The sequence below is a fragment of the Cavia porcellus genome, unplaced genomic scaffold (assembly GCF_034190915.1).
Source record: "Cavia porcellus strain 051 isolate PalLab524CR breed Dunkin Hartley unplaced genomic scaffold, mCavPor4.1 scaffold_25, whole genome shotgun sequence".
In the NCBI taxonomy this organism is placed as follows: domain Eukaryota; kingdom Metazoa; phylum Chordata; class Mammalia; order Rodentia; family Caviidae; genus Cavia; species Cavia porcellus.
The window spans coordinates 18,170,866-18,197,834 of record NW_026947508.1 but is presented as its reverse complement, the minus strand read 5'-3'; the positions used below and the strand labels follow the sequence as shown (position 1 = coordinate 18,197,834).

Here is a 26,969-nt window from a genome sequence, read left to right as displayed (position 1 = left end):
CAACTGGAAAGCCAGAGTCCAACAGGAGAGTGCCCCTCCATTTGCCATCCTCAGGTCCTTGACCCCCAGTCACACACACACACCTAAGTAGCTCTAAGAAGAGCTGACTCTCTAAGAAGAGTCTGAGGGTGGAAGGTGGCTGAGCCCAGATCCTGGTCTGCAGGATGTCAGCGCTGCCTCTATCCTCTCTGCAATTCGGCCTCTGAAATGACTGCTAATCTGAACTTCTAAAGGAACACGTGTCACTGCCCAGCTCGCTGCCTCTCTCTACCTGACACTTGCACACTCAGCTTCCTGCAGAGTCCCTCAAGGGACCTCACCAACTCCTCCGATCCCCACTCGGAAAGAAAGGGCAGCTGCTGCGTGAGACCCCGCCTCAGAAACTCCAGAGACAGCAGCATGAGAAGGCTGGCGAGCAGAGACCCTTCTTCCCGAGTTGTAGGCGAGAAAGCCAACGATGCGGGGCAGAGCCATCTGCACCTAGCAGGGAAGTGGCAGAGCTGGGACTGCAGCTACTTCCGTGTGCCCAAAGCTCACGCCCTGCCCACCTCCCCTGGCCGCAGAGGCCAATGGGGCCACAAGGACGCCTTGGTGAAGAAGCGTGATGCTAAGGAGCTGCTGGAACCCCAAACTGCAATCAGCTGAACTCGGCGTCAATAAACAGGAAGGCAACCATGTGCTTGTGTGATTGACAATAGTCTGGAAGGGAATTCTGGGGTGTTGGGGAGGTCTCCCAAACCCAAAATGCATCAGAGCAGAGGCCCTTCAAACTCCAAGGTCCTCGAATCCTGTAGAACAAGACTCCATTACAAACAGAAAAACTGAGTGAGGCCTAGCAGGGGGATAAGACCTATCATGGGTCCAGGAGTCACAGGCAGGGGCCAGGCCCAGGCTCGTGGGAGGTCTATGCCAATATCCCTGATTGACGTAGCCCAGGCCACATGGTCAGATGACCTCGGGCGACTGACTCTGCTAGAAGAGTCTGGAGGAGAAAGGTGGCCAAGCTTTGATCCTTGCTCCTCCTGTCAGAAATGTCTGAGGATTCTGCAAGCTTAGAGATCCTTCTCTCTCTTTCTCTTCCTCCACCTCCCCTTCCTTCTCCCTCTCTCTCTCCCGCCAACCACATAGACAGCGCTGTCCACTCTGCCAAAGACATCTAGTAAGCCCCTCACTGAGTTTTGAGGTTCTCATTTCTGCAGAAAAGGTTTTAGTTTCCCCAGCGATTAAGAGAAGGGTCACATTCCTGAGTATTTGTCACGTTAGTACGTGCTTTGCTATAGCTTGGAGCTGAAGTTTCATACAGTATTAAAGTCCTAGTAGGGATAGAAGAGGGGTTTAATAGAACGTGAGCTGCACAGGAAATAGTACGGGATCAATGGATGGGATCTATCAAGTTAAAAACCTCCCGCACAATGAAAGAAGCAACCAAGAGTGAAAAGACAATCTACAGAATGGGAAGAAAATGTTGCCAGTTTTACCTCAGACAGCAGACTAACATCTAGAAACATAAAGAAGTCAAGAAAAATTAGACACTCTCCCAAAAAGAAATCCAGGAGAAAAAAATGGGCAAGTTAAATGAATAGACATTTGACAGAGGAAACATAAATGGCCAATAAATACATAAGGAAATGCCCCACATTATTGGCCACTAGAGAATGCAAATTAAAACAAATTACCCCAGAAAGGACGGCCATGATTAAGAAACCAAATAATAGCAAATGCTGGCAAGGCTGCAGGGAAAAAGGAACCCTTCCACATTGCTGGTGGGAATGTTAACTAATAAAACCACTATGGATTTCAGGGTGGAGATTTTCAGAGCTAAAAATAGAAATTCCATTTACTCAGCCATTCCCCTCCTAGAGTTAAATAGCTCTTTTACAGCGCTACATGCACACTTAAGTTTACAGCCGTGCAGTTCACAATGGCTAAATGTTGGAAGCAGCCTATATGTGCATCGACAGATGAATGTAAAGAAAATGTGGCAGGGGGCCGGGGATTTAGCTCAGTGGCACAAGCGCCTGGCTGGCAAGTGCGAGGTCATGAGTTTGATCCCCGGTACCAGAAAAAAGAAAATGTGGCATTTATACTCAGTGGAGTAGTACTGTGCCATAAAGAAAGGTACACTTGAGTCATTTGCAGGAAAATAGATGCCCCTTGAGACCATAATGTCATGTGAAATAAATCAGACAAGCAAACTTAAATATTACATGGTTTCTCTGATATGAGAAACCCAAAGGATAAATAAAAGCAAAATAAAAGATAGAAAATAGGATGTAGGAAAGTAGCTCTCAAATGGGAATGGGATCAAAAGAGGAGGTAAAAGGGAGGGTGAGCACAGCAAGGGGATGAAAAACAAGGATTAAGATATAGTTTGTACATGTACTAACAACAGAAGGCACGTAAACATTATATGCTACACACATCTACTAATAAAATATATAGAAATAAGTAAAGTCCTAGCCAGAACATTCAGTCAATCAGCAAACATCACCAAGTACCTGTTCTGTACCACTTAGACCAGACACTACAGTACCAAGGTGTTGTAGTCATGGGTTGCAAGGAGAACAATTACATACAGGACACATAGTTTATAGTATTATTTATAATGGCCACCCAAGGAATCAAATACAAAGTGCAGGAACACTGTTCACAACAAAGAGACCTCAAAAAACCAGTCAAGGACCTGGATCCCATGGCAATAACCTGCATGAGTTCAGCTGAAAACCGAGAGCCCACGACAATGATCCCAAGCATCTCCTTAGCATCACGCTTCTTCACCAAGGCAGGCAAATTTATTTCACAGATCTGCACTGGGAAGGCCCAAAGGTTAGCAGTGGAAGCTAAAAAGTCTATGCCAGTGGGGTGAAGGAGCTGTGCCAGCATGCTGAGGGTTCTGCACTGCAGCCAGGAAGTGACACTCAAAATAAGGACCAGGGTTCTCCTGAAAAGTACCACAGCCATCCTCAACAACAGCAAGATTCCAAGCTCCTCTGATGATAACAGCCGAGTACATATCAGGAAGCCAGGGTGACAAGCTCCTCCAGGGGAACCAATGGCTCCAAACAACAGCACCACTTAGGAGAACCCACAATGCTACTCTTCCTCTCCAGGTCACATTTTTATGCTGGCAAGAGTCCCCAGGTGGGCCATTCGCACTCAGTACCACACTGACTTAGTTCAGCTGGGGTTTAAACTCACCACCAGTTACCAATCCACTGCACAAGGTAAGCACGTTACATTCTTGTGCCCAGCAGCGGCCACAGTGGGGGAGCAGAAAATATAGTTAAACACACATTAGGACAGAGAAATGAGTTACCAAGCAGTAAGCAGCTCACACACGGAAGACTTCCTGGAGGAAGTAATTTGGAGGAGGAATTTGAAGGATAAATAAGAGTTAGGAAAAGGGAGTGGAGGGGTGATCTAAGAAGCAGGAACAGCTCATTCAAAGGCTCACAGGTAAAATGATGCAGAGAAGGGTTGGAGAAATGTGATTCCCCCAGCAGCCTGAGCCGGAACCAGCAGGCCAAACCTGCCGTCTCCCACGTCCGACTTCTAAGTCTGTGTTGGATCCCTGGTCCGTAGTTAGCCACATGGAGGGAAATATGAGGACACCTTCCCCCTCCTGGGGGAGACAAGAACCATCTTGTCTAGAGACAAGAGCAAGGTATCTAGGGACCCGCCACCATGGTCCACATCCTCACCCTGAACACCTTTACCAGTCAAGAGCTTTCTGCCCCAAGGCAGCCGATCCCTGCTTTGTCTTGCTTTGAGTGGACAGACTATTATTCATGTAACCAAACCCCTACTGTTGGACGTGGAGGTTATTCTTTCTCTTAAGAAAAAAAAGAATTTAACATTACCAATGAATTTGTGTGCTTCCAGATTCTTTAATAATGCAGATGCTTCCTTTCCTTAATTCCTTCCTTTCTTTCCTTTATCCCTATACTACTACAGACCCTCATGACCATAGGCATCTCAGCCTCCCATCAAATTCCTCCATGCAGGTTAGATGGGGGGCAGCTTGTCCTTCAGGCCACCACCTTGGTCCAGAGCTGCCTCCTCTCCCTGTGGAGTCTCCTGGTGGCATTTTGTAACTTGTTCTGCTGGTCATAGTCTCCCTGTGCCGCTGTACCCACCTAAAGTCATCAAACACCCTATATTCGAAGCTTGAGTCTTTCCAACCACGGGGCTTTAACACATGTAAGTAGATGATGGGAGAGTTGGGGTTCAATCAAGACCAGGAAGCAGCCAGAGATTCACCACAGCAGGAAGCAGCTTCAGCCTTCTAGCTAAGTGGAAAGATAGAGGAGTAGGTGGTACCTGAGCTCAGGAATGGCCACTTGGTGGGATCAGGAAGCAGCTTGGCTGGAAGGCCTGTCCAGCAGGAGCTAGAGCCCCAGAAACCCAGCCATTGCAGGAGATGTGCCTACGGCAGAGAATCCCCTGACCTCCTCCACCCTCCACCCTGCCAGGGGTCCGCCCTAGTAGGGAGCTGCTAGCAAAGGCATCTAGGAAATGTTATTTCCCAGGATAATAGTAAAAGACTGATGGCCCTTACTTACTCTAGAGCACAGCTTAGATCTGGCTGTCTGTTCAAATAAATTTTAGTAAAGACTTAGAGCTGGTAACAAACACCTACAATGCAGAAGAAGAAAACTAAATCATAGAACCTTGGATATTACAGCCTATTACATCCAAAAAAGCCAACCCCAGTGCTGGGGGTGTAGCTTGTCTAGCATGCACAAGGTCCTGGGTTCTTCCCTAGTCCAGCAAAACAGCAGTGACCAAACTTGCCCAGGATCCTGCAGGGGCCACTCTGTTCCCTGCTTTATGCTGCTGGGCCAGCCAAACTCACCCCGGGGGCTGGGTTCTTTGATTGAGTCCCCCCAGCTTGAGTCTAGGTCCCTTCAACCATTTCTGTAGCTCACCAACAAGTAGAAACTACTTCCCAAAAACCCACCCCCCCTTCCTTATCAGGGAGCTGGGTCATCTCTGAGGATACTTCTTCACGGCAGAATGATGCTGGGGAGCGGTACCCTTCTTCATGGTCCCAAGCCTAATGCGCTGCCCTGAATTTTGCCCCTCTCCCAAGCATAGCAGAAGGAATCTGTGAAGTCTGAGGTGGTGGGTTTTTTTCTAACCTTTTGCTGATCTCAAGCCTGAAAATTCAAAAGAAGAGTTCCTGGATGCCACCCCAGCAGGCTCCCCCACAGGAGGCTGTTCCCAAGCACAATGTCCAGCCGGGGGTCCACACATGGGCACCAGGCACCCTGGATCTTCAATCACTCCAACAAAGCCAAAGCTTTGATGGTCAAAGCTCTGCTGCAGGGAACATTCTGAGTCAACTTCGTTCTTCCTCCCTGTCCCGTTATTTCTTCAGGGTAAATCCCCCTGGGAATGGAATTATTGGGACCAAATTCAGGCACATAGTGCAAGCTTTGACACAGCGCCAACTGCTCTCTGATAAGCCCATATATCATGGAGTCTTTGCCTTTTGTGCCTCTCATCTCCCTGATAAACCGCTGAAGAGTCTTGGGATGAATCAGCCACCAGACCAGATAAACAAGCCAGCCTGACACTTGCTTTTCTCTGCAGCCAGTGAGGGAACTCCCTTGGATCCCACCCAGGACGTGGAATTCCAGAGCACAGGGCCAGGCACCTTTGCACCCTGCCCCCACCGCCCAGCCCTGCCCTCCCCTCCTTTCCCCGCCTTGTGCCGGGAGGAGCCAATGCCAAGGCGGCAAGGTTTCGCAGCCTGCCTTCTGTGCAGGGCCCGAGTGGAGGCCCAGAAGGCCTCAGGCTGAGCCAATGAAGACGCTACTGACCATCCTAGCTGTCGGATCCCTGGCTGGTGAGTGTCCCCATCCTGTGGTCAGATCCTCCTCACCCCAGGAGCCAAGATCAGGGTTGTCACCATGATGAGCCTTGCGCAGCTAGCTCATCATGACCAGTTTCTTTTTCTTCCCTGCTCAAGCTGAGCCAGGTGCCAGGCTTCCTGGGGAGCAGGTGGCCAGCTTAGGGATCCGGGAAAGCTAAAGGGTGGGTACTGTCCAACTCCAGCTTCTTCCAGGGACTCAAATGGTCCTGGGGTTAGAGGACACGTAGCCAGCTGTCAGAACTGGGGTACTGGATCCCCACACCCCAGCAGCTGGAGGATTGACCAGGTGGAGTCAGATATCCTTGGACCCCTCTCATCACCTGACCATGGGTTACCATCTCTCTGTTTCTGAGGGGTAGGGAGGAGGGATGGGCTGGTGGGAGCTTCTGCATCTCTCCTCCAGTTCCTCTGGCTAGATTGGAAGAGCCTTTCTTCCCAGAGTGGTCCAGTGGGCTGCCCTCAAGGGTTTTAAGGCACCAGGGTTCTCTTGCAAACAGGAGCACTGGGCATCCTTGTCAAACCCAGCAACGTGGACTTTTGGATTTATCACAGGGGAGACTAGACATGAAACCCCTGCTCCGTTCTCCTGTCATGGAACCCAGGATGCTCTCTGAGGAAGCCAGAGCACAGCACCACTGGAACAGGGGGAGACATGGCCTTTTGTCCAACACAGAATAAAGCCCATGAAGGGATAGGAGCTGCCCCGTCCATGCTGTCCCTGGCCAGTGTTGAAAGGACCCTATCTGTTGGTAGGCTGCCCTTCCCTGACATTAGCTGCACAACCCCACACTCTGGGCCCAGGGTGCTGGGGATTCACTACAGCCCTGGAGGCTCAGAGCACGTCTCTCTAGCCGAAGCCCTCACGCTCCAGGCTGTTTAGGTTCGGCTCCCAGGAAGCCACCCCAAGGAGGTTGTTCACTGCCAGCTGCACCCTCTGCAATCACAGTCCCTCACCCCTCAGTCTGGCTGAGCCCGGGCTACGCTGGATTGTTGCTATGTTTTCCCTTAGCTTCCCCACCAATTGATAGATTATTTTTCCACACAAATGTGAAAACCTGCCTTTTATAAAGTCTGCCAGACGGCCAGGCTCCACACAACATACATCTCCCAGGTTTCACAATGTAGACTTTCAACCAGGAAGTACAGAAATGACACAGGCAGTATGGATTTGGGGAGGGAAAGGAGCGAGTGGGGCGGGAGGGACTGGGGGCCTTGTTAGCTTCTGCTATCCTCTAAAAGACAAACCAGCCAAGGTCTGCCCACCCTGCATCTGGAAGCCAATTTCCATCCCTTCCTGAATAATACCAACTGCACTCCCCACAACCCTTTGCCAGTGGCCCCAAGCTTCAGTCACCAGCCTCTCTGAGCCCAGATAGCCTGCCCAGAACACAGACCCATCAGCAGCCTTTCCTACCGTCTCCATGCCTACCAACCACCACCCTCCTGCCCTTGAGCTCCCCGCACCGGCCTTTCTCCAGTCTGTTCCCGATGCACTCACTCAGTTCTATTTTTTTTTTTTTTTTTTTTTGTCCTTTTCTTTTTTATCAGTACCAGGGATCGAACTTAGCCTTCTTGCAAGGCAGGTGCTTACGCCACTGAGCTGAATCCCCAGCCCTCTCACTCAGTTCTAGACCCAGCCCCGAATTCCAGGTCTCCTCCCTCCAGCACTGCTGCTAGTTCTTCCCAGATTGGGACCCAAATAGAAAGTCAGGCACGTCGTGGGGCACAACAGCACAGCCATCACCCCAGGTGTATATGGTGACATCCCAAGACCCCATCCCGGGGCTCTGGGAGCCTAGAAGGTAAAGGTTTCCACAGCTGGGTCACACAGTCCCAGATTCAGAGAGGAGGGAGCTTCCCACTAGCCAGAGAGTCATGGTGGCCCCAGACTGTGGCTGTCCTTCGGCCTCCCTGGGGTCCTCTTGCAGGCATTGTCTGCAGCCTTGGGGGGAGGCAATCATTAACTGCCCAGTCCCTCACCCCCTGGCCTCAGCAAGCAACCTTTCCTGGGGCTCCTCATGGTCACGCAGGAGTCCAGCAGAAACACAGCAGAGGTGCACACAGACCTCGAGGCCTTGACTTCACTGCATCTGCACCTGTTTACTTCCCAGGCCGCCCTGCGCATGCTCAGAGCTCCAGCCTAAGCATGCGCACCAACCCCAGCCTCCACCCACCTGCCCACTTCTCCCACATCCAGCATGGAGTTCCAGGGGTGTCTCAGTCGAAGGCTCCTCACTGACAGTGCGGGTCCTCCACCCCCTAGTCCTGGGCGGCAGTAGGCTGAGCAGAGGACTGGCGGTGACAGACGGATGTAGACGCGTTTTAACATTGTTTTATTTGTTGATCTAGGGGCTGGATGCAGGGCCTCGTGCGAGGAATTGGGTCGGGGAGAACGGGGGTTCACTGCAGTTTCTTTGGAGGGCGATGCACGTGTTCCTGAATCAGGGCTAGTGACAGTGGCAGCTGTCTTTGGATGCTGGGGTCAGGATCCTCGAGCCCACCGCTCACCCTCTCCCCACTCTCCCGCAGCCCACATTGCGGAGGACTCCTCTGGGCTTCTTCAGCACCCCAAATTCCAGTCCAGCAACTTTGAAAACATCCTGTCGTGGGACAGCGGGCTGGAGAGCATCCCAGGCACAGTCTACAGCGTGGACTATAAGAAGTAGGTCTCCCGCCCCAGCTGACCCCTCAGACACTGCCCTGCAGCCAACCCCAGCGGGACAGCCCCGCCCCTGAGTCCCTGCACCAGCAGGGCTCTGCTGCAGAGGGAAGGTAAAAGGGTAGCTTGGTGTACAAACTCTGCCTGGGGCCTGGGGGAAATGACAGCGTATTCCTTGCGGGTGTCAGGTGGATGAAATGAAATGTCATGAGTGGTTGTGCCTGACAAATAAGAAACTACCAACCCTTGTCTTGTTATTATTGGTGGTAAGAGGTAACACAAACTGTGCCCATGACCCCAACCTGCGCCCCCATCCAGCTCTTCTCTCTTCCCCTGTGACCAGGGAGGAGAATAAACAGAAGCCCCAGAATCTGCAAATCTGAGGTCTCATTCCTGCTCCTGCCTCTTTGTCCCATGGCAAGTCTCTTACTTTCTCCGAGCCTCAATTTCTCCATCTATGAAATGGGGAGAAGAGGGTTTGCCTTAAAGCCTTATGGTGCTGGTGAACCCATTATGTAGACTCAGACTGGCTGGATTCAAATCCAGCTCATCACATGTACATTTCAAAAGCGTGGGCTCATTTTATTCCTTTGGGCCTCAGCTTCCTTATTTGAAAAACAGGAAGATAATGTACACACCTGAGGGGTCATTGTGAGGACCGACTGAGATCATGCACATAAAAGGCCCCCACAGAAGGTGCTAAGTAAATATTAGACATTGTTATCATCACTAATAAACCACAGGCCTAGCAGGGGCCATTCACTCAGGTGCGCTGGCCACTCCCTGGCCCCCAGGTATGGAGAGACACAATGGCTAGCCAAGGAGGGCTGCCAGGAGATCACCCGGAAATCCTGCAACCTGACCATGGAGACAGGTGACCTCAACGAGTTCTACTATGCCCGGGTCACAGCCATCAGTGCAGAAGGCCTGCCGTCCACCAAGGTGACCGAACGATTCAACCCACTGCGACACAGTAAGTAGGAGCCCCGTGTGTCTGGAGGGAGGGGACCACCGGCCTCTGACTCCTGGAGGGGACTGAGGGTCCAGAAGAGCTCTGCACCCGGGCGTGCTGGGGATGTGGCTTTCAGGGACGGCCATCCGCAGCGGGCTTTTCCTGCTGTCCACATCCATCCCAGGCTCACGGTTCTGGCCGCTGTCCTCTGGCTACTGTGCCCCCACCCTTTCCTCCTCCGCCTCTGCCCCGCCTCAGAGCCTTCCCAGCGACCTGCGCAATGCCGAAATCCCACCTCCTCTTTCCCCGCTCACAACCTTCCAGCACTTTCTCATGACTCTTAACATAAGTTGCTGCTCCTTGCGGGCGCCAAGGCCCTGAGTCTGCCCACTGTGGTTCCTGCCTCATGGCTTCTCACACAGTAGGCTTCTTCGCAGTCCTTAGGGCTCGGCTCCTTGAGGACGCCTTAGAAAGTGTCCCCACTGCATCCCTGACTGGCCCATGCCAGCAGCTCCTACCTGTCACTACTGGAGGTCCCGATGCCTTGGGTCCCCAGTACCCATGGATCTGCACCCACAGACTCAAACAGTGGGAGAAAAATATCTGGAACACAGTTGGCTCTGTACTGAACACATACACACTTTTCTCCTCCTGGTTATTCTAAATAATGGAAATACAGTGTCACAACTCTGCATGGGGCACTGTGTCCAGGGATGGGGAGGGACCACTGTACCCTGTCCATTGTCCTTGTGATGCACGCACAATTAGTAGGTGATGCTCACCACCTGACTTTACAACCACATGTGAATTTTAAATAAATAAAACTTAAGTTCCCTGGGCTTTTGGGGGGGCTTATTTAATTAATTCATGTTAAAGATGGGAAATTTGCTTTCTGTTTCTGTTAACTTGGAAAATTGCATCCTCAAAGAGGCTCAAGTGCAGTGCCTGCCCTTGAAACTGAGATAAACTAAAACATAGATAAACTTAAAAAAAAAAAACCAAAACAACGTCACCCCAAGTGACGTGAGCATTCAGAGCCATAGTTACTGTCATCTTTATTTGCTTTCTGTCATCTCGTGTTGTCTTCCTGGTTTTGTGATTTTTCCTTATATGATGGTAGCATAGAATTGCTCATGTCATTAGCTCTTTACCCGCAAGACGCTGTGTCACAGCAAGATGACTCATTCTTTGGAGGTGCTATAACTTATTTACCTGGTTGGCCTTTTGAGGACATTTAGCTCCATTTCTCAGCTTTATAAACAACACCAAAGTGTGCATTCTTCTGCCCAGCTGTTTTAAATCTTGGGAGTCAATGGATTTCCCCAAGGGACTTTCATAAATTACGTTCAGGATGAATGGGGTTCGTAAGACCCCTGGAATTGGATGTGAGATTTTTATATTTTGGAGGCAAGAAGATCCAATGGCATTCATTAAAGGGGACTCTAAACCAGTGATGGTTAGTCTGTTAACTTGGAAAATTGCATCCTCAAAGAGGGTCAAGTGCAGTGCCTGCCCTTGGAGCTGAGCCCCGCCCCCCACATGTGATTTAGGATGTGAAGTTGAGCCATCAGTCAGTGACGCCCCAAAGCTGTCGCTGCTGGGGGCGGGGCGTGTTCCAGGCAAGCTTAAGGTGGGACACAGGGGTTAGGACGGATGGGGGCAGAGCCAGGGATGTGAGGGGGTGACCCCACGACCGCCTTCCACTCAGACACCAGCCATATGCAGGGCTTTGCTCTTTAGTTCAGCTGAAGCCTTCAGATCATTCTAGGCTTGGACAGGAGAGGAGGTGTAGCAGTCTCATCGTCCAGACAGCCTCAGACCCTGCCAGAAAACTCTGATTCTTCTCTTTTGTCTCTCCCATTTTTCAGCTACCATCAAACCACCGGATGTGACTTGTATCCCCAAAATGAGGTCCATTCAGATGATTGTCCATCCTAGCCTCACCCCAGTGCACACTGGAGATGGCCACCAGCTGACCCTGGAGGAGATCTTCCATGACCTCTTCTACAGCTTGGAGCTCCAAATTAACGACACCTACCAAATGGTAAATGTGTGTTGCACCCTGGTCTTTCCTTGTCTGGGGAACCCCATATCTCCCAATTAGATCTGTGTTGCTTTAAGAAAGGTAAGGTGATATATAGACCAGCATGTCCCAAAGCTTTGCAAACATCACAAACCTCACCCTCGCTCCGTGGGTTCACACACCAGGGCATGATAGCACGCTGACGGCTCTGACCAGTCCTTCCGGGGCAGGACTCTAAATCTGGGTTTGCTTAATCATTGTTCTCAGGTTATTTGAGCAGAAAAACATTTTTTTCATAATGCAGATTTTTATGCCTGCCTTCTCAATTGTAGAAAACACTAAAATTGTAGAAAACAACCTCCAGTAGCATCCTCAGATATTCTCTTTAGAAAATGCTAGAGATGCCGCCGCTGCTGCCACCCTGTGTGCTGGTCCTGTTTGCAGGACTCTACACAGGGAGTGTCTTAAGAGCAATCAAAGGAAAAGTGGAAATAAAGCACAAATCGTCGGGTGATAAGCATATGATTTTATTTTCAGGAAATACATGGTGTATTTCCCCTAACATATGCCAGGAATTTGCATGAGGTTAAATGAATTTTTTATTTCTGACTCTTCTTTTTTCTGACTCTTAATCTTGCTCTCAAGGAGCTTATACTGTAACCTAGTGAGTACAGAGGAAGTTGAAACAAAGATTGCAAACAGCTACAAGTAGAGGAAAGTCAGGATACTGCCAGATGGGCCAGGGTGTCAGTTCAGTAAGCTCTAAGGCTTCTAGAAAACTCTCAGGTGCCCACACCAGTTTCTGAGTTTTGCCAGGTAATATCTACAGGGATGTGATGTATCATTTCATCTATAGCACAGCCCTGCGAAGCAAGAGTTACTATCTTCATTTTCCAAATGGAAAACAGGGTTTCAGAGAGGATTAAGACACTTGGGCAAGATTGTTCAGCAAAGAGTAACTAGATAGGATCCAAATTCAGTTCTGTTCCAAGCCTGATTCCCCCCACACACACACGCACCCTGCCTATCCTGTCCCCATCATGATCAGACAGAGAAGCAGGAACACTTAGGGCTTTTGGAGAAGACAAAACCACCCCAGGGCTGGGGATCAGCTCAGCAGCACCTGGCAAGTGTGAGGTTGTGAGTTTGGGTCCCAGTACCAAGACGAAAAACAATAACAAAACAACTACCCCTATTTGGCTGAATCAGAGAGACAGTAAAGCAGTTTCTCAAACAGGATCCCACGTAACTGGCATCAGACTCTCTTCTAGCACTAACACGCAGATCTTTGAACCCTGCCTACTCAACCCAATAAAATGACTGCAGGTTCACACATGGAGTCTGAATTTCAGGAATGCCCAGGGCTTCTTCCTCCCCTTGAAATCTGAGAACCAAGGCAGAGGCGCCCTGGGAGAGAGGCTTGAGCAGACCTGCTCGGTCCACCCTGAAGAGCTGAGGGCGGTGGGGAGAGGAGGTTTATTTATTTCAGAAGATGAGGAGAGCAATTAGAGGTTATTGAGTAGCAGAGTCCTGATCAGTGCTGTTTTGGGTAGGTATTTGGAGTTTAACTAAAGATTTTTATTATTACTGATGTCTAATTTAACTCAATTTGTGGTCAGAGAACGCGCTCTGTCTGATATCAGCCCTTTAGTTTATTAAGATTTGTTTTACGGCCAGCATGTGGCCTGTCTTGGGGAACGTTCCACATGTTCCTGAAAACAGTGTGTGTCTGCGGTTGTCTGGTGGACTGCTCTATCAATATCAGTTAGGGAAAGGTGATTATTAGGGTCATGAGGAGCTTGTTTCTCTCCTGACTCTGGGAGGGATCTATCGTTCGCTGAGCTGCTGCAAGTATTAAAATTTCCAGCTAGGAGGTGGATTTTCCCAGTTTCCTCTTTAATTCTGTGCATTTTTCTTTCACCTGTTTTGAAACTCTTAGACATATGTGCTTATGGTTGCGTCCTGGTAAACTGGTCACTTATTCACGTGAAGTATTTTTTTTTTACATCTAGTTAAACTCTTTGCATTAAAATCTGCTTTATCTGATACCCATTTAGTCACTCCAGCCTTTTTATACTTTACATACTATTTCTTTTTACATCCATTTATCTTCAATCTGTGTATCTTTACTTGGTCCGTGCACTTTCAGGAATCTAGGTTCCGGTCCTTTGAAGGAAGATGTGTGGATCATGTAAGGCAGATAAATAGAGGAGATAGGAGAGGGCGTTTGTCAAAGGTTTTTTACTCTTGAGCTTTGGGCAGATAGAAAAAGAATGATGCTACTAACAGAATAAGAAAATCTGCACCAGGTGTGGGTGTGGCAGGGGCAGCTCCCATCCAGGATGGCTGCATGTCGGACATGTTGAGCAGGAGGTGCCCGCACAGCGATACTGCACAGGGAGCTGGCAGTGCCCATCAGAAACTCCAGACCTTCCTGGGACATCGTGGGAGTTATCCCCACACTGGTGATCATAGAAGCCGTGCAATCTGGTGGCATCACTCAGTGGCCACGGAATACAAGAGATGAAGAAAGAATATATGAAGAACGATCTCGGAGAGCATTGCTCAAAGGAGGAGCCAGGGAAGAGGCATGAGAGGGGCAGGAGCGGGGCGAGGCAGAGAGGAGAGGAGTTGGAGGTGGAAGAGGTCAGAGGCTCACAGGAGGACGAGCCAGGGCAGCAGAGGCCGCATCGGAGACTAAGGAGCCGGGTCTTCCTGCAGCAAGACAGGTGGCCAGAGGGATGGGTGCCGCATGTCCAGGCTGCGGAGCCAGGCCGGCTGTGGCAAGGAGCCTGGGGCCAGGGTTGTGTCCCTTAAACACAGGCCAGGCCCTCCAAGGATCTGGAATAGAGAAACGTGCCAAGTCTACTCATTTTCTATAAAGGTCACAGTAGTACCAAAATGAACGTGAAAGTGGGCAGGAGCCAAGCCAGAGACAAATGACCAGTATGGAGGCCACAGCAAGAGTCCAAGCTGGGGCCCGGTTAGGGCGGAGGCCAAGAGGAAGGGAGGAGAGGGATGGGCGTTCAAACGGCTTTACTTTTTGCTTTTGCTTTTGCTTTTCTTTTTTTCCAGTACTAGGGACTGAGCCCAAGGCCTTTTCACTCAACTACACCTCAGCCCGTTTGCTTTTTGAGTTGAGTTCTCATTACATTACCTATAAACTGTGATTCTCCTTCCTCAGCCTCCTAAGTAGCCAGGATTACAGACGGGTCCCTGCTTCAAAGGACTTCTGATGTTTGATGAGGAGAAAGAGGAGAAAGACTGGAAGGGGGGGAGGGTGGCCAGGGCAGGACTGTGGAGGCTGCCACGGTGGTAGCATCTCTGGGCTGCTTACAAAGTGCAGTTCTAAATCAGAGGTCCGGACAGCGTGGAGGCTGAGGGCATCAGTGAATAATGGAGGTCAGAAAACGGAATGAAGTGTTGTGGCTGATCCCTGCCTCTAGTCTGGGCAGCCAAAGAGACCCTTTTCCTAAGGGCAGCAACTCAGGAGGAGGATCGAGGGCTGGCTTGGGCTCCCCCGAGGCTGGCCTGGAAGACCATCACTTTGACCCTCTGTCCAATTCAGCATCTTGGAGGCAAGCAGCGACAATATGAGTTCTCTGGCCTGACCCCTGATTCGGAATTTTCTGGGAGCATTGTGATTTTGGTTCCAACCTGGTCCAAGGAGAGCGCCCCCTATGTGTGCCGAGTGAAGACACTGCCAGGTGAGCAGCTGGGGGAGCCCCAAGGGGGTGCAGTGGGGGTGCCATGCCGTGGGGGTGCAGCGGAGGGGGGCCCAGACAGGCATGAGGCTTGAGCTTGCTGCCCGCTCCCTCTGGTACCCAGGGTAAAGTTTGGCAGCGTGCTGAAAAGCCATGGCAGGGTTATTGGTGTGTTATTAAGACTGATCTTTGCTTTTCATAACCATGATAGCGGATGCGTTGTCATAGCAAAGGCTTTATCCCCACCCTCAGCTTCAGTCTGAATTTCCTCTCTCTGGCCAGTATTGTGTGTACCCTGGCAGACTAAACTCACCTTAACATTAACGCAAGTGATACACATGAGGGCAGAGGGGGTGCCAGGGATCTACACGTGGCAGAGGGAAGGTCAAAGAAGGTGACAGGATCCCATGATGGCTTCTTTAGAGCAGCAATGGTTATGACGATAACTAGGTTCACTGCATTGCTGACCAGACACCAGGCTCCCGAGCAGTGTGCGAGGCAGGTACTGTCCCCATCCTCCTCCTGCTGAACAGGAAACTGAAATAACTCACTCAAGGTCACACAGGTGGTGAGGGATAGAACAAGGCCCATTCCGGAGACCATGTTCCTGCGACTGCACAACTACAGAAGTGAAACTCAGCGTTCATCATAAGCATCTGCTTTTGTTTGTCTGTTTAGTTGTTGACAGTGCTGGGTATTGAATGTAGGGCCTCCTCACTGAGCTGTATTCCCAGGCCATTTTATTTTATATTTTATTTTGAGATAGGCTCTTGCCAAATTGATTAGGCAAGACTCAAATTTGTGATCTTGTGAGGTGTGGTAGCACACACCTCACATTCTGGCACTCAGTGGTCGGAGGCAGGAAGATCACTGACCTCTTTGCAGTCAGCATGGGCCACACAGTGAGGTCAAGATGAGCCTTAACTGCATAAGGAAACCCTGTCTCAAAAAACTTGCCATCTGTCAGCCTCAGCCCCCTAGAGTGCTGGGTTTACAGATGTGTACCACCACGTCCAGCTTCTGATCTTTTTATTAGTGTTTCTTTTCCTAGGCAGGGAGAAACACTGCCATTCTTCAAGCTGCAGGAGTACAGCCTGGACACGATAGCAGCAAATTGGATGGCTTAGTAGAGAATAGTCTCTGCTTTAGCCAGATTAGTATCTGTGTGTGATTTCTGAGCCCACATCAAAGAATAGAACTTAGCCAGGAACTGGACACGGCACATGGCCCAGCGAGTGAGTGGGTCCCATTCTTGGCTTTACACAGAAACTCAACTTATCAGCTGCACCAAGTGCCCATCAAATCCCACAACCTCCCCTGCAGAGAGCTGCGGTTAGAGTGGACCAAGCCACTCTTGGGCATGCTTTCTGGACAAGGCCAGGGACACCACAGCAGACCCAGGCCAGAGGAAGCTAGAGAATGGAAATGAGCCTGGTGGACACCCAGCCAGCAGTGATGCGTGGCCCATGACTCTCCCCTCTGAGTTTAGCAGATAGACCTCACCCTGTTTCCGACAACATGCCCTCCTGGTGCCTTTCCTGCCATGACCTCACCTGTAACGTGGCATCACTTTTTCTGGGAGCTGCTTTCATATAAATCACACTTCCTGATGAGTATCTTTCACTGATACATAGATGATACCTTAGCCGTCAAAATACAGCACACTAAAAACAGTTCCCACCACTTATTAATCGCTACTGTATTTCTACTATGTGTCGAACGCTTTGCATCCATTCTGCCATCTTTTTTATTATATATGTTACTTACCTTTAAAACAATCCCGCACATTAGGTTGCATCACCCCCATTTTACAGAGATGTCCCAGCCTGGCTCAGAGAGGTTACATAGCCTGTCCAGGAACATAGGGCTGGTCAGCTGGATCTGCAGCCTGGGCTCTAACCTCCACTCTGCAGCTGGGTTTCTAGCCAGTCCCGCCAACTGCACATTATTCCTCTTCTTTGTCAGAGTGACACATCCTGCCCTGTGACCCTGTGTCATGGAATCTGCTTTACCCCAGACCCAGGACCCCTTGATTTCCTTCCGGGATGCCTGGAGAATCACAGAGCACTGTGCCAGCTTCTTGGCATAGGATATAGATCGCAAGGTCGTTGTTTTATGAGTACAAATGAGCAAACAGACGTCTTTAAGGAGTGGCTATGAGGAAGAGATTTGGAGGCCTACATGTTAATTGGGCTTTTCCGCTGAGAAGCTGTGTGATCATGGTCAAGTCACTTAACCTCTCTGAAACTCAGTCTGTGCTCTGTAAGAAAGGAGCATCCTTATCCTTTAGCGTGGTTTTGATGATTTGCCAGGATGATAGGCAGAGCACGCAGCGCACTGCATGGCTCACAGGACATGTTGCATGGGTAGCTGGTACTAGTAAAGGGGAGACAGGGTTGTGTAGCCAGGAGAACGTCTGGCACATGAATGGCTGAGCCAGACCTCTAGTGCTGTATATTCCTTACCCTAGACTGGCGTTTTGTTACCCTATCCCTCCTCCTTCTGGGAAAAACAGCATGTGGAAAATGTCTCAAGCCAGGCAATGTCCCCGTCCCAGCCCACTCCCATGAAAGGAGCAGCAGTTTCCCACTAATGTGAGGCGCATCGTGCAGAAACAGTAGAGCGTTGATGGGGGTCACGTGACAATGGCAGCTGACCCAGAGCGGCCCAGGCCACACGGGCTAGGGCAGGAGCAAGGAGCAGGCTCAGACCGCTTGCGGGGAGATGTCACACCAAGACCTGAAAGTGCCCATCACAACACGCTGGGCAGGGAGAAGCCTCCCCTCTGTGCCTTTAAGAGCGGGCGGCAGTAAGCAAGATCCTCCCCAGCACCCAGGCCTTGCTGGCAGGGAGGCAGAGAGGACAGGAAGGTGGTCACTTGTGTCCCTCCTGCTGTCCCCTCCCCTGCCTGCCTTAGACAGAGGCGGGGTGGGCTCTGCCTTGCACCCTGCCCTCCAGGGGGCTCTGCTCTGGCCTTACCCCTCCCCACAAGGTGAAGGGGCCACACAGTGAAGAGAACAGGTCCGTCTGGACCCAGCAGCCGCCCTTGAGGACCACGCTCTGAGTACTGGGACCCTGAAGTCCCTTGCCTGTGGCCCAAGCCCACGTTCTGTCTAGGCAAACTCTTTGGCAGATGCTGACTCAAGTGCAGACTCTTGGCCCCCAGGGAGACCAACTGGTGACTCTTTGCAGGGACCTAAAGGAGGCGGCCTGTGGACGAGGCCCTGGCAGTGGGGTGGAGCCGCGCTGGCCTGGGGGCCCCAGGTGGCTTTCCCTGCACCTCCACCCTTGAGGGAGCAGAGCACCTATCCGGCTCTGCAGCCCGCCCTGGGTCAGGCCGCCTCACGCTGCTTCCCCTCCCCCAGATCGGACGTGGACCTACACCTTCTCGGGCGCCATACTCTTCTTCTCGGGCTTCTTTCTCAGCGTGCTTTGCTATCTGAGCTACAAATATATCACAAAGCCACCTGTGCCCCCTAACTCTCTGGTAAGTCACCCTACCTGAGCGGGAGGGAGGGCATCAGGGAGGACCTCAAAGCTCCACTTTGGGCAAGGGGTCCCCAAAGCACGGGGTCCGTACACAAAGCAGAATAGGTCTGCCAGTCTGATGTTGGAATTTTGGTCCAGCCCAACATTGACAACAGGGGTGACCAGCAGAGGGGTAGGAGACCAGAGGTGGTAGACGTGGGACAGAAAAGCTATCAGGCCCAAGCATGTCCAGGGCCAGGTGCGTAACAGGACCCGAGTGACAGCTAGGGGCCTGCGGGCCAGATGTTGTCCTGGCTTCATGTTTTTTCAAGAAAAGCCAGAATTTCAGTTTGTAATGTGAAATCTCCCAAATTTCAGACATCAGCAGCTAAACTTAAACTGCAGCTCCCTGTGCAAACTGATCTAATCACAGCCACAGCTGCCTCTGAGCTCCAGCAGCAGGACTCCCGGTGGCCTTGAACCACCTGGAACCTGCTGCCCCCCTGAGGGACGGCGGCTCTGAAGGTGCTTTGCTTAACGTCCACGTGCCCATGAGCTGCATCTGTCAGCTCCTCTGGAGTCCCCTGCTGCCCCTCCCTTTCCACCCTGACCCCTGTATCAGGCCCTCCAAGGCCCACGAGCCACACAACACCCCCAAATCTGGATCACCAGCTATCTGGATCATCAGTTATCTGTCTCAGCAAAAGAGCCTAAATCTGTCTCCCAGAGAGGACACAGATGTAGACGTAGCCTAGAGCCTCATGCTCTCTGGGGGATCACTGAGGTGCAGACGGGAGGTGGACACATGTGTTACTTGGTTATTTATCTTTGTTATGGTGGGAGTGGGGTCTAGGCCCTCAATTATGCCAGGCACTGGCTCTGCCACTGAGCCACCCCCAGCCCAGGCCTGGACCCCAGAAATGGCCCCTCCCCGTGCCTCCCCCCGGAGGACCTCAGGCACTCACAGCTCCCACCTCAGGAGCTTAGAATGCATCCTCAGAGCTGCGGTTGTTGTCCTTGCGCAGAATGTCCAGCGAGTGCTGACCTTCCAGCCGCTGCGCCTCATCCAGGAGCACGTGCTGATCCCCGCCTTGGACCTCCGCAGCCCCGGCAGCCTGACCCAGCCGGTGCAGTACACCCAGGTCATAGCCTCTGCGCCCAGGGAGCCCCCAGGGGCCGCTCCACTGCACAGCCTGCCCGAGATGGCCTACTTAGGACACTCGGACATCTCCATCCTCGGGGTTGCTGGTGTGCCCCCTCCCCAGACGCTCTCCCTGCCACCGTCCTACACCCCGAAGGCAGCCCCTGAGGTCAGGCCCCCCTCCTACACTCCGCAGGTGGCCCCCAACACCAAAGCCCTACCCTACACCCTGCAGGCTGTCTCCAAGGCCCAACCTCCCTCATACGCCCCACAGGCCACGGGTGACAGTGGGCCTGTTTCCTACGGGGTGTGCCTGGAAGGCTGCAGCACAGACTCCCCTCTGGAGATACCCTCCAGTCCCAAGCTTCTCAGGCAGAAAGGTCAGCTCCAAAAAGAGGCACCAGTGGAAAGCGTCAGCCTGGGTGACGTCTCTCTGCAAGAAATGACATCTGTGACTTTGGAGAAACCCCAAGAAGCAAAACTGTTCCTCTCACCCCTGGGGGTCTGTACAGACAGAGAACTGGACCTGCTACCCAGCGGGGAGCCACAGACCCCTCTGTACCTACCAGGCTCACTCTCCCTCCTCTCCTCTGTGCGGATCGAAGGCCACCCCTTGTCGCTCGCTTTGCACCTTCCTTCCCCCTCCTGTTCCCCCTCCGACCAGGGGCCACGTCCCTGGGGCCTGCTGGACTCCCTTGTGTGTCCCAAGGATGAGGTTCCAGCATCTGAGGCTGGGGGCCTGAGCTCAGGCCCTGGGGCCTTGGACCTGGAGCAGCCCTCAGAGCTGGACTGTCTTTTCCAAGACCTGGCCCTCACCGTGCAGTGGGAGTCCTGAGAGGAACAGGACTGGCCTGAGCTTTTTTCAGTCCCCACTGGTATCTTCTAGGCTGTCAACCTCATCCCCAGCTATGCCCCACTCCGCAGCCCAACCCATGTGGGAGACCTGGGGAAGAGCCAGAGAAAGGGGGATTCGAGGCCTGCCGTGGGCAAGCTCCCTGTAGGAGCTCAAAGGCGTGATGAGGGCTCCAGCTGGAGGAGCTCAGGGCAGATGGTGAGCTCTCAGGAGGTGGCGGGCAAGGCCGTCAGGGTGCAGGGAGGTAATGCAGGCAAGCTCTGGAGACCTAGGGCCCAGCTCTGAGGATGCTGGCCAGGAGCCTGACCCCATTCCTGTCCCATTTTGTAATCTAGCTCAGCACAGTGAGGTGTCTGTCTGAGATGGGAGAAGGAGTCTGCAGTGGGAGGCTGGGCAGAACCGGAACAACCTGCCCTGCTGCCAAGGCCAGAGGCCAACTGCTGGGAGGGGTATGGCTGGGGCTTGGTCCACACCAGGGCCTGTGACTGAAGTATGACATTCCTGCTTCACTATCCAGAGAATGCAGTCCGGAGAGTCAGTCACACAAGCCTTTCCTTCAAACAGTAATTTCCAACTTTATCCTGAGAACTAGATTGGAAAGGGATGTCGTGCCTGGTATGGTGGTACGTGCCTGCAGTCCCACACTGTGGAAGGCTGAGGCAGGAGTATCAAAACTTTGAGCTCAGTTTGGGCAACTTAACAACTTAGTAAGATTTTGACTTAAAATGTCAAAAAATTTTGCTGGGCGTGGTGGCTCACGCCTGTAATCCCAGCACTCGGGAGGCTGAGGCAGGAGGATTCTTGCAAGTTCGAGAGCAGCCTGGGTTACAAAGTGAGCTCAAGGCCAGCCTGAATGGCATACAGACCCTGCCTCAAAAAGACAAAAAAAAAATTTTTTTTAAAGGAGCTGGGAACTTAGCTCAGTATAAAAGTTCTGGGTTCAATCCTCACTACTAAAGGACAGAAAGACAGAGAAACACAAGGCTACACAACCCCTGAAGGGGACCCAGACACAAACTATTTGTATCACACAGCTTTGGAAATCAGCCCTGTGTGCAGTCCGTTTGGGTTTAAATTCCAGCCTCAATTCTTACCCACCCAGTGAATCAGAGCTCAGAATCTCAGTTTCTTCATTTGCAAAATGGGTACAATAACATCTATTGTGAATGTGAAATTAATATTTATGAAGTGCTTAACAACACCTGGCACATGGGTGGTGCCCTAAAAATGTGGCTGTTCTTGTTGTGATTTTTTTATTGATCTGGCAATGCAAAGAGTGACCCCATCCGTGTGAGCTGGCTTCTGACCCCCTGGGCACTTTCTCCAGGACTCAGAGGAGCCGGGCTGCCCCAGGATTGCTCTGGCCAAGCCAAGGACTGGATGGCTCAGGAGGGGCAAAGGGGGAGGCTGCAGAGTTCTCTGGAAACAGGGTACAGACACTGACGATGCAGAGCCCTGTGCCTGCACTAGAAGTGGAAGCTGTTCTGACTGCAGCCACCTCTATGGGCTTCTGTCCTTCTTGACTTCTGCCACCCCTACCCCAGGCCAGCCTGAGTCCACTCCTGGAAGGAGAGGCACCCTCTTCCGTGCTTTCTGAAAGCCATCACATCTTCCTCTCTTCGCATCTCAGTGACCCTGAGTGGAGAAAAGTGAGGCTCTGAGAGGTGACGGTCACCCCCATGGTGCCACTCTGCAGGCCATGGTGGAGTTGGTGCCCAGATCTTGGTCCTTATCAAGAGAACTTTTCCACACCTGGTGGAACTCTTAGAGTATGTGACTGCTGAGGCCTAAGAAGGGAGGAGCACCCTCATAGGTCGCTGAAAGATAAGGGATCCCTGATCACCTTATTGCCCCAAGTTTCTGAGAAACAAGATCGAACTCCAGCTGCCTAAGAGCAGCCCTTCCGGGAGGACACAATGTCCTTTTTCTGTAGTTGGCTGTGCTTGCTTGGTCTTCCCTTCCTGGGGCATGGTGACAAGTGATGGGGTTCTTATCTGTGTGCAATTAATATTTAACATCTCTTCAGAGTCACTGACCCGATATCTGCGCAGCAGAGGCAGGGAAGGCACCCACCTGTGCAGCCTGGCATGCACACTGCAAACAAGTCTACTTCCTGTCCCTTGGCCAAAGGTTACCTGTCTTCACCTTATTTATTAGTGAAAACAACAGAATGGCTGGACTGTTCTTACCAGGCCAGTGGGTCCAGGGAGACACAGAGGTTTCTTAGTAAGAGTCGTGAACATCTCTTCCAACTCACAGGACCACATGGGGTACAAACATTCCAAAAATAATCCTCAGAGGGGGGAGTCCGAGGATCTGGTGAAGAGTCAGGGACCTCCGAGGTGCAAGGACCAGGCTGCAGGGCCATGGGAGTCTTGGTTTCCCAGTCAGCCCAGGCCTGTGGATGAACTGGAGCCAGTTAGAGGGCAGGTGTCCAAGTCCCGGAGGACCATGCCAATCCTGAAAGTTCCAAGCTCTGGCCTCATACCAGGAAGCTTCAGGGCCCTGCCCTGCCCATCCCAGACAGGTGAGTCTCCAACGTATCACCGCCTCCGAGACATGACACCCAGGCGTAAGTGAACAGAAATACACGGCCCCATTTTATCCTCAGAGGAAACGTTCTAAGATCCCCAGTGTGGCCAAAGCCCTGGATAGTATGGAATACTGTATACACTGTGTTTTTTTCTGCCTATACGGACCCACAGTAAAATTAACTTATAAATTATGTACAAGAAGAGATTAAAATAATAAAATAGAACAATGACTGGATTGGGTAAAATAAGGGTTACCTGCCCCCACGATACCACAGATGCCAAATGCAGATGGTTACTGGCTAATGGGAGGGCATCACGTACAGTGTGGCTGCCTTGGGCAAAGGGAGGAATCACGGCTGGAGCTGGGTGGAGCAGGACAGAGCGAGGTTTCACTGAGCTACTCTGAATGGTCTTCAACCTTGAACTTATGAACTGGGACTATGTGGGGGATTTCCCATTTAACATTTTCAGACTATGGTTGAGTCCATGTAACCACAGCAAGCAAAACCACAGGTAGGGAGTTTATGGTTCACATCTTAGGAGTCCCCCAAAGGCTCACGTGTTGAAGACTTAGTTTTGAGCTGATGGTGCTCTTGGGAGGTGGTGGGACCTTCAGGACATGGAGCTTAGTGGAAGGCGTGAAGTCACTGGGGGCAAACTCTCAAAAGGATGTTAGGGTTCTGGTCACTTCCTGTCTTTTTCCTTTCTGGCCACCAATGAGGTGAGTGGATTTTCTCAGCTGTGTCCTCCCCATCATGATATTCTGCTTCTCCGAGATCCAGAAAGCAACAGAGCCAGCTGATCATGGACTGAAACCAAGAGCCACAATAAACCTTCCCTCCTTATAAACTGATTATCTAAGGTGTTTTGTCACAGTGACAGAAAGCTGACTGACACAAGCAGATTATGACAGTAGCGGGAGCAGTGGTACTAGGAAGAAAGAGGAGGAGGAATCTAAGCAGGTCATTCGGCAGCTTCATTATTCTTCATGATTCTCTGTCCTGTTAACCTTCATTCTATGGTAGGTCACATTATTGATATTTTGGAAAGGAAGAAAATGTGGCTCAGAAAAGCAACTTTCCTTCATCAATTTGCTAAATTTGCCTCCTAGTGAAAAAAATCTCTGGGCAGCTAACTAATAATACAGCTCCCCTGACCCCAGATCCATAGGTCCTGGGAAATCTGCATTCTTAACAAATTCCTCTGGAATTCCTCTCAGCTATGCTGAGGGGATGCTGCCCTCATTCCACGTTCCTCCATCTGCAGCCCAGACTCTCCTCCCTTGAGTCACCTCCTGGGATGGGCCAGAGGCCACAAGGCCTGCAAACCCCATGGTCCCACCCTAGGCCACGTGAAGATGCCTGAGCCCCACCCAGAGACTGGTGCTGAGCTCCGAGGGATCACAGAGAGCGGATCCTCCTGTATCCTCCACGTCTGAGTGTCAGCCTGGCATAGAGCAGTAAGCTGAAGCTGGCAAACCTGAGGGACACGTCCTGCTTGAGCTAATACTGGGGGCCGCCGCTCTGAGATGCCAGCCCACGGCTCGCCCACAGGCTGCTTGAACCCCTTTTCCTCCTGCTGTAAGGAGAACAAGGTACAGAAATGTAAGGTCTGACCTGGGCCCATGAGAACAGCAGCTGGAACTCCCTGTGACGCCAGACTGAACGGAGAAGAGGATGCAGAAGCTTTATCTGTGAGCAGAGGAAGGAGCCCAGGAGCGTCCTGTCAGCAGGTTCCCCATTCTGGCCACTAGATGGCGCCATCGGCCAAGGACAGTTTGGTTGCTCTCCGGAAAGATGGAGGCCAGAAGGAGAGGCAGTATTCAAATAACTGTCAGTTTGGTCACATGTCCAAGAAGGGAAGGAAAGGAAAAAAGAAAGGGAAAGGAGAGAACCAAAGAAATAGAAGCCAACTATAATGCCAGGAATTTTATGCATTTTTGACAACAATTTGAATTCTACAACCATTCTGTAAAACAGCCTGCTATGATCTGAATGTTTAGTGTCCCCTCAAATTTGTATGTTGAAACTCAGGGCCAGTTAAAAGGTAGGACCTTTGAAAGTGAGTGGGTCACAAGGGTCCACCCTCAGCACTGGGATTAATATCCCGATAACAATGATTGGTGCACACCAGACGTGATGGTTGCATGCCTGAGAGTCTGAAGCGAGAGGATCACAATTCAAGTCCAGCCTTGGCAACCTGGCAAGCCCCTGCCTCAAAATAAACAATAAAAGTAAAAATGGCTGGGGAATGTAGCTCAGTTCAAAGCTCTGGGCTCAGTTCCCAGTGCCAGAGAGAGAGAGAGAGAGAGAGAGAGAGAGAGAGAGAGAGAGACCTCTATAGTCGCTTCCATGACAGGAAGATACAGAAAGGAGGGGCATCATCCTGGAGCAGGAGGAGCGCTCACCAGACACTGAATCTGCTGGTACCTCGATCTTGAACATCCCAGCTATAGGACTGTAAGAAATACATTCCTAAGGTACTTTGTTATAGCAGCCTGAACGAAGTAAGCTGTTATTCATCCATTCTTTCATTTATTTTAAACAAACCCAAATTCAAGATCTAGTTGTATGCCATGCACTATTCTTGGGTTAAAGATAAAATGAACAGTAAAGTTTCCTCTGGCTTAAAACACAGATAAAGAAACTGAGGCCAGGAAGGAGACCAAACTCCCCTTAATCTCCAGGGATTTATCCGTAAGTAGAGTTACCAGAAGTTGGAACTTCTACCAAGGTTTGTAGGACTCCAAGTCATTTTTTTGTTGTGGGAGACTTTTTGAGACAGGGTCTCACTTTGTAGCCCAGGCTGGCCTTGAACGCATAGTGATCCTCCTGCCTCAGCCTCCTGAATACTGGGATAACACGTGTGAGCCATCACACCTGGCCTGCAAGTCATTTTATGCCAAAGTTTGTGGGACTCCGAATCATCCAACTTGCCCAGTCTCACAGCCAATGTTTATCTTAGCGGCTTCCCCATTTCTAGGACCAAATACCTGACACCTACAAATGAAAGGAAGAAAGGTTTGCTTTAGCTCACGTTGTAGAGTCCCTAGTTGGCTGGCTCCAAGACAGGGCAGCATGGCAGAGGAGAAACAGCCCATGGCATGGCAGGCAACAAGCCTCAGGCCATCAGGGGAGAAATATATACAATGGCCTTGCAGGCTATGTCCGCAGACTCTTACCCCCAGGCTTCACCTCCCAACATCATACTCAGCTATAACCCGTCAGTGATCCAACCCAGTATCACGCATCCAAGTCTCAGTCCCCAAAGCCACACCTACGAGTGCATGAAGCTTTGAGGGGGCATCTAGACATAAACCATTACAGCCTGGCTGTTATTTGTTACAGAGGTCCCAGTGATAGGTAGGGCATCACTACCATGAGGACAGCCCAAGGGCCACAGGAGGGACAGAAGGCCCTCTGGCACAGCCATCATGTAGCAAACATCTCTTGGGGACCAGGCACTGTCCTGAAGGTTGCAGGTTCCCCTTCCTTTTCCTTTTTTTTCTTTTCCTTCTCCTTTTTATTTTGTTTTGTTGAGACAGATCTCACTGTGTAGCCCATATTGCCCTTGAACTCATCATCCTCCTGCCTCAGCCTCCTGGGTGCTGGGGGATGGTACCAAGGCCTGCCAGAGGTTGCATACATCTTAATTAAATCTTTTCAGCCAGACTGCATGGTGGGCATTATTGTCCTCCACTGTACAGATAATCAAACGACAATAGTGAGGTGACTTGTCTAAGGTCACACAGCTAGAA

At 51.2% G+C, this 26,969-nt stretch overlaps 1 protein-coding gene across 1 annotated transcript; it reads left to right on the top strand.

Annotated features, from left to right (window-relative positions):
• The first annotated feature begins 5,724 nt into the window (after positions 1-5,724).
• Positions 5,725-24,061, top strand: Il22ra1 (interleukin 22 receptor subunit alpha 1). The gene is made up of 7 exons (XM_063235766.1): positions 5,725-5,851; positions 8,408-8,540; positions 9,332-9,510; positions 11,358-11,533; positions 15,081-15,219; positions 18,582-18,703; positions 19,710-24,061. Exons 1-7 carry the CDS (start codon positions 5,809-5,811, stop codon positions 20,658-20,660), a joined length of 1,743 nt encoding a protein of 580 aa, XP_063091836.1. The 5' UTR covers positions 5,725-5,808; the 3' UTR covers positions 20,661-24,061.
• The last annotated feature ends 2,908 nt before the right edge of the window (positions 24,062-26,969 follow it).

What these genes read in the sequence shown, in the direction of transcription:
- Il22ra1 (XM_063235766.1), top strand. Translation starts at nt 5,809, where the DNA reads ATGAAGACGCTACTGACCATCCTAGCTGTCGGATCCCTGGCTG. An exon ending in AGCTGTCGGATCCCTGGCTG is followed by an intron (nt 5,852 to 8,407) that starts GTGAGTGTCCCC and finishes ACTCTCCCGCAG; the next exon opens with CCCACATTGCGGAGGACTCC. An exon ending in TTAACGACACCTACCAAATG is followed by an intron (nt 11,534 to 15,080) that starts GTAAATGTGTGT and finishes TGTCCAATTCAG; the next exon opens with CATCTTGGAGGCAAGCAGCG.